The sequence below is a fragment of the Micropterus dolomieu genome, linkage group LG21 (assembly GCF_021292245.1).
Source record: "Micropterus dolomieu isolate WLL.071019.BEF.003 ecotype Adirondacks linkage group LG21, ASM2129224v1, whole genome shotgun sequence".
In the NCBI taxonomy this organism is placed as follows: domain Eukaryota; kingdom Metazoa; phylum Chordata; class Actinopteri; order Centrarchiformes; family Centrarchidae; genus Micropterus; species Micropterus dolomieu.
This window is the reverse complement of record NC_060170.1, coordinates 35,741,909-35,748,622: the sequence shown is the minus strand read 5'-3', so window position 1 is coordinate 35,748,622 and position 6,714 is coordinate 35,741,909. Positions and strand designations below refer to the sequence as shown.

General features: G+C 53.4%; 1 protein-coding gene across 1 annotated transcript in view; it reads left to right on the top strand.

The window, feature by feature from the left end:
- The window catches only part of ccdc180 (coiled-coil domain containing 180), a 22,556-nt gene that overhangs the window by 6,464 nt on the left and 9,378 nt on the right, over positions 1 to 6,714 (top strand). Inside the window, exons 9-19 of the mRNA XM_046034766.1 lie at positions 994 to 1,167; positions 1,312 to 1,427; positions 1,677 to 1,803; positions 2,490 to 2,544; positions 2,645 to 2,757; positions 2,837 to 3,009; positions 3,095 to 3,264; positions 4,003 to 4,183; positions 4,580 to 4,726; positions 4,801 to 4,945; positions 5,024 to 5,140. Coding sequence (XP_045890722.1) covers positions 994 to 1,167; positions 1,312 to 1,427; positions 1,677 to 1,803; positions 2,490 to 2,544; positions 2,645 to 2,757; positions 2,837 to 3,009; positions 3,095 to 3,264; positions 4,003 to 4,183; positions 4,580 to 4,726; positions 4,801 to 4,945; positions 5,024 to 5,140 — 1,518 coding nt within the window. The remainder of the gene's footprint in view (positions 1 to 993; positions 1,168 to 1,311; positions 1,428 to 1,676; positions 1,804 to 2,489; positions 2,545 to 2,644; positions 2,758 to 2,836; positions 3,010 to 3,094; positions 3,265 to 4,002; positions 4,184 to 4,579; positions 4,727 to 4,800; positions 4,946 to 5,023; positions 5,141 to 6,714) is intronic.

The window sequence follows — 6,714 nt, the reverse complement described above, 5'->3', positions numbered from 1 at the left end:
TCTGACTGTCTCCACCTGTCTGACTGTCTCTCTCTGTCTGACTGTCTCTCTCTGTCTGACTGTCTCCACCTGTCTGTCTGTCTCCACCTGTCTGTCTGACTTTCTGTCTGTCTGTCTCTACCTGTCTTTCTGTCTCTCTCTGTCTGACTGTCTCTCTCTGTCTGACTGTCTGTCTCCACCTGTCTGACTGTCTTTCTGTCTGTCTGTCTCTACCTGTCTGACTGTCTCTCTCTGTCTGTCTCTCTCTGTCTGTCTCTCTCTGTCTCTCTGTCTCCACCTGTCTGTCTGTCTCTCTGTCTGTCTGTCTCCATCTGTCTGTCTGTCTCCATCTGTCTGTCTCCACCTGTCTGACTGTCTCTCTCTGTCTGACTGTCTCCACCTGTCTGACTGTCTCTCTCTGTCTGACTGTCTCTCTCTGTCTGACTGTCTCCACCTGTCTGTCTGTCTCCACCTGTCTGTCTGACTTTCTGTCTGTCTGTCTCTACCTGTCTTTCTGTCTCTCTCTGTCTGACTGTCTCTCTCTGTCTGACTGTCTGTCTCCACCTGTCTGACTGTCTTTCTGTCTGTCTGTCTCTACCTGTCTGACTGTCTCTCTCTGTCTGTCTCTCTCTGTCTGTCTCTCTCTGTCTCTCTGTCTCCATCTGTCTGTCTGTCTCCATCTGTCTGTCTCCACCTGTCTGACTGTCTCTCTCTGTCTGACTGTCTCTCTCTGTCTGTCTGTCTCTCTCTGTCTGACTGTCTCCACCTGTCTGTCTGTCTCCACCTGTCTGACTGTCTTTCTGTCTGTCTGTCTCTACCTGTCTTTCTGTCTCTCTCTGTCTGACTGTCTCTCTCTGTCTGTCTGTCTGTCTCCACCTGTCTGACTGTCTTTCTGTCTGTCTGACTGTCTCCACCTGTCTGACTGTCTCCACCTGTCTGACTGTCTTTCTGTCTGTCTGACTGTCTCCACCTGTCTGACTGTCTCCACCTGTCTCTCCGCCTGTCTGTCTGCAGCTGTGCTGTGACTCGGCGGCTCGCCGTGCGCTCGCCCTCAGCAGGTGTGTGTTTGTTGTGATGCGAGGAGCAGCGTTGCTATGGGAGACGCACAGCCGCAGGATAGAGAGGAGAGAAGAAGAACTCCAACAACACCTGGACGAGCTGAGACGCTCACAGCAGCAGCACGTACAGGTGAGCCGTCAGTCGCTGTCCGAGAACTGAGGAACCTGAGGGCCCGCCGGCCCCGCCCCTTTCTAAAGAGGCGGGGCCTGAGGCAGGACACGTCCGTCAGCAGGTAGGAGGCTCTCCCATGATGCTTTGCTGTTGTGTTGTCAGAGGAAGAAGTTGCGTCTGGACGACCTGCTGGGTGGACTCCGTCAGGAGAGCGGCGAGGACGCCCTGAAGACGGCGCTGGACAAAACTGTCCACTACCTGCAGGACGTCAAGCACAGGTACTGCAGGACACGCTGATGCTAATGCTGATGCTAATGCTAGCGCAGGGTCTCCACAGGGATCAAACGTGCAGGTCTCAGATCAGATCAGCTGCTGTTCTACATGAAGCCAAGGACGCACGTTTCAAAAGGTCTGATGTGACAGCACCGTACTGACGACAACAAGAGACACGTCCACCGGCGTGTCCCTGAGCGTGTCCCAGACAGATATGTAATGTAACGCACGTGACGTCCTCTCACACTGTGCAGCTGCAGGCAGCGGGTCTCCGATCAGTGTCGGCTGGTGGACCTCCTCCCGTCCCTCTTCCTGGAGGAGCTCCTGTCCTACAGCAGCAGCCTCAGCTCCTTCTACCACCTCAGCCACGCCTACAGACCGGTAACCACGGCAAACACACTTTACACACACCCACGCCTGCTGGTGACCATGGCAACACCGTGTTACCGTGTCACCGTGAGTTCTCAGTTTATCTTTGTTTTCATTTTTATATTCTGAGGTGAAACATGAAGGTGATATTAAAAGTCTTCACGTCCTCCGGTCTGTCCTTTGTCCTCTGTGCTGGCTGGCTGATATTAAGTTACTGTGAACAGACTACAGGTCCACACTAAGACACTGAGAGCAGCTCCGCCCACGACCCCACAAATACATTTAAAACAGCTTCACCTTAAATGTGTTTGTCCAGCGGGATTATCTGACAGCCTGCCGACCCCCATCACATCCAGCCCTCCGTGAACCGAGCCTCTAACCGCAGCTCAGCAGCTGGAGTTCGAACTACGCAGCTTACCGGCAGGCGGTGCGAACGTTCGTCAGAACGATGGTTCCTACCGTCTAAGTTACCTCCGTAGTTCGAACGAGGGTTTTGGGAAACGCGGCCCGGCCCGGTAACTTCAGGACACTCTGATGGCGCTTCGCTCCCTGACGTCTCAGCAGCAGTAACAACATAGAAGAAAGCTGTTGTAGATTTCAATGAGTTCAGAGTCTGAAGTCCAGGTCCAGGTCCAGGTCTTCCAGCTGTACAGTGTGACGTGTAAAGACTAAACTCTGAATGTGATTTATCTCCTCAGAGTCCAGAGGAGCTGCAGAACCTCCACCCGTCCTCCACCAGCGCCACCGACCCGGGTCCGTCTGACCTGCCTTCAGCTCAGGGTTCAAAGAGGGAACTGTTCCCGTTGCTGTCCCGGTTTCCCCCCGATCTGAACTGGCTTTGTTTTCTCTGTAGAAACCAGCGGGGGGGCTGAAATCCAGAAACCAGTGGAGATGACGGAGAATCAACCAATCAGCTGTCAGAATGACACAGACCCCGCCCAGCCCTCTCAGGATTGGCTGACTGAGGTGACGCTCTGATCAGTGATTGAATAACAAAGATCGGTTTCCTATTGGTCCACAAAAACGTGTGTGTGTGTGTGTGTAGGCGGAGTCTTCTCTGCTGGAGCTCTGTGACATCAGCAGCAGTGTCACGTTTACATCATCCAGGGGTGTGGCCTATAGCGGCCCTGCCTTCAGATGCCCCGCCCCCGACCCGCCGCAGCAGGAAACACACCTGAGCCTGTTTCCTGTGGAGCTGCTGCCGCACACACTGAGCAGGTACACACACACACACTCACACAGGTGTCACCGTGGCAGGTGAGGAGCGCCCTGCAGGTCTGACTGAGTGTGTCTGACGATCCAGGACCCGGACTCTGTTCCTGGACCACCTGGAGCGGCGTTTCCGTGACGTCCTCAGCTCGGCCGCCGCCGTGGTGAGGGACAGGAAGGAGGCGGTGCGTTTGGAGCAGGAGCTGCAGCTGAAGCAACTGAACCCCAAACACATCCGGACCCACGTCTACCAGCCCCGCCTGGGTAACGCACACACACCACCGGGGGCCCCAGCGTGTCAGGGGCGGGGCCAGTTTGTATAACGGTGTCATACTGTGTTTTAATTTGGAGGCCAGAGCTGTTGATCAGTTTTTATTGTTTATATGAAGAGAGCAGAAGCCCAAAATCCCTTGTTCCCCTCCCTCAGCCCTCCGCCCCCCTTACCGGAGGAGCCAGGACCGCATCAGGCACAAACAAGTTCTTTATCTAAGCTGGAGCTCATGACTCTCAGAAGTGAAACCACACCGGCAGACGCAAGCTCGTCTATGTGGGCGGAGTCAGATATTCCGCCTGGTCAGAGCAGCCTCAGACACTGAGCGTCCAGCAGCAGACCATTCACAGAGCCTGTACTGCAACCGCACATTTAAATATCACCAAATTCATCCTGTTGTCTTGTTGTTCCTCCCCCACATGATGACGAAGGTTCTGAAACTGACAGATTTAAATGGAAAAGACGTGACACGTCCCGCAGGGTCCTGGTCTCCATGACACAGTTTCCTTTCTTCAGCTCTTCAAGTCTTTCAGCGGCCTCTCGCTGACGGGCCTGTAGCAGCCGTGTTTAAGTTCTTATTATCAGGTGTGGTGTACGGGGCCCCTGGGGTTGAATGGCCTCCCGTCTGCCTGTTAGCGGGAACTTAGCGGTGTTCAGAGGGTGCAGCCTGAGCAGCGTGGTGCTGTCTGCTTCCACCGTCACACTAAAGTCGGACTGTTTTGTGTGTTTAGCTGAGCTGCAGCGCCACGGGCAGCTGGTGGACGCTCACTGTGAGGAGGCGCTGGACGTGTTGACCTCCTGCAGGGAGCGGCTGCAGGAGCTGCAGACCTCCATCAGCAGGAAGAACCGGGAGTTCACCGTCGCTCTGTCTCGCATGGAGGACGACGTCCTGACGGCGGACAGCAGCCAGCGGTAACAAGCAGCTTATACATATAATATCTTCACGCTGTTTCAGGGATGTGTGAGCAGATGTTATGCAGAAGGCTGCGTCGCTGCGTCCTGAATCTGTAGGCTCTCGGCGACCAAAAGATAAAAGACGCTCAGCGTGTCGCCACGCTGCCGCCGCGTTTACCGCGTTGGAAAGACGCCTTGGTTTTCTTTCCTCCTCTGTGACAGGAAACTGAGGACGTCACCTCGATTGATTAGGAAAGTGATTGACAGGTTAATCGTTAATGAAAATGAGTGTTAGTCCAGCCCGGCATGAAATCACAGCTGACCCTAAAGATACCATTTGTTGTGATGGCAGCGCCTGTAACAGCTGATCTGTGGTCAGCGTGGCTGACGAGTCGTCTGTCTGTGTGTCTGCAGCGTGGCCGCCCTGAGCTCCGCCCTGCAGGACCGTCTGGATCAACACATCAAAGACACCCAGCGCTGTCGGACCAGCTTCAGACAGACGGTTCAGGCGCGACTGCAGGAGGTCAGAAACAGAACCACTCGGCTCCTCAACTCCTTCAGGTAACTCCCGGAACTCCCCGAACTCCCGGAACAACAGAAGCTCGCCATTAAACGGCGTTTCTCTCCTCCTGCAGGCTGTTCAGTGAAGGAGGCGAGTTCGCTCCTCAGGAGGTGAAGCTGTTTCAGAGGAGACTGAAGGAGGAAACCAAACAGATCAGCGTGACAGAGGAGGCCATCTTCTCTGAGCTGGAGGCCTTTGAGTCCAGGAGTTTACAGCAGGTGTGGAGATTAACCTCGTTCTCTTTAACAGGTGCGACCAATCAGACCACAGCTTTACCCCCTGTCCTCCTCCTCCAGGTGAAGGAGGCGTCTGGAGGGTTCGAGGAGAAGCTCTCCTTCCTGAAGTCTGAGGTCACGTTCATGGAGAAGGTCCAGAAGATTATCAGCAGCACGCAAGTTCACATTAAGGCTGAGGTACCTGCCTGTCTCGGGTTTCCAGCCGTGCATTTTTAGGCTCGTTCTGCAGCGTCACGTCAGAAAAGGGGAAACACCAAAACAACCTCCTCAACACGTGCAAAAACGTTTGTCCACTGACTTCAGGTGTTTCAGAGTTAACGCTGTTTCTTCCTGGATATGATGCTGACACGTTACTGCCGTCTGAGAGTAACTAGTTATATCCCAATCTTACTGTCTCTGGACTGTAAAGCTTTACTCTGCCTTTGGGTTCCTGTCTGCTGTTTGACGGGCGCATTATTCTGACAGTAAGTAACTGATGGTCTTAATGGTCCATAAAAATCAACCTGTTGATTAATAGCGGGGGGGGGCAGGATGAACCGTCTCCCGATTAAGAAAGACGCTGTGCGCTGGAGGTACAGCGGCATGACGTCACTGATTATCTGAATGTCGGTCAGGATGAACTGAGAGCAGCCTCTCTGATCAGGAAAGTAACTGGTTAAAGTCAGGACTGGACTGGACCGCGACAAAAAATCAGCCCTGGCATTTTTGGCCCAGGCGACCCACCAAAATGGGTCGGACACCCCTCACCAACACACCATCCTTCCATTTAGGGGCTCAGATTACACTGAGCCTGAGGCCATGACAACAAGACAAGAACACATTTTAATAGGCCGACTATACAGGAACAAAAATAAGACTTTAAGCATTAAACACTTAATTTCCTGCATTCTGGGGACATTTTCTGCACCTGGGAAGAACAAAATTCAGGTGGCAGGTGACGATTCAGAATATAAAAATCTAATCAGCAGCTTCTTGTTTTTAGCCTGGTTACTTTTGTGGTTTTCTTCTATTTTTACATGCACTGCAGGATTATTGTGCAAATAAACCTTTTTATAGCTTTTTTATTTGTTAGTTAACATTTCTTGGTGCGAGCTGTTTCAGAACATCTTTAACAAATGCTTTTAAACAGTGGTGGCTCCATGTCCCCAGCGTCCCCAGCGTCCCCAGCGTGAATGACCCACCCTGCAAGTGGTCCTCAGGTCTGTGGTCCTTAGGTCCGTGGTCCTCAGGTCCTCAGGTCCGTGGTCCTCAGGTCCTCAGGTCCTCAGGTCCTCAGGTCCATGGTCCTCAGGTCCTCAGATCTGTGGTCCTCAGGTCTTTGGTCCTCAGGTCTGTGGTCCTCCGATCTGTGGTCCTTAGGTCCGTGGTCCTCAGGTCCTCAGGTCTTTGGTCCTCAGATCTGTTGTCCTCAGGTCCTCAGGTCCTCAGGTCTTTGGTCCTCAGATCTGTGGTCCTCAGGTCTTTGGTCCTCAGATCTGTTGTCCTCAGGTCCTCAGGTCCGTGGTCCTCAGGTCCATGGTCCTCAGATCTGTTGTCCTCAGGTCCTCAGGTCCTCAGGTCTTTGGTCCTCAGATCTGTGGTCCTCAGGTCTTTGGTCCTCAGATCTGTTGTCCTCAGGTCCTCAGGTCCTCAGGTCTTTGGTCCTCAGATCTGTGGTCCTCAGGTCTTTGGTCCTCAGATCTGTTGTCCTCAGGTCCTCAGGTCCGTGGTCCTCAGGTCCATGGTCCTCAGATCTGTTGTCCTCAGGTCCT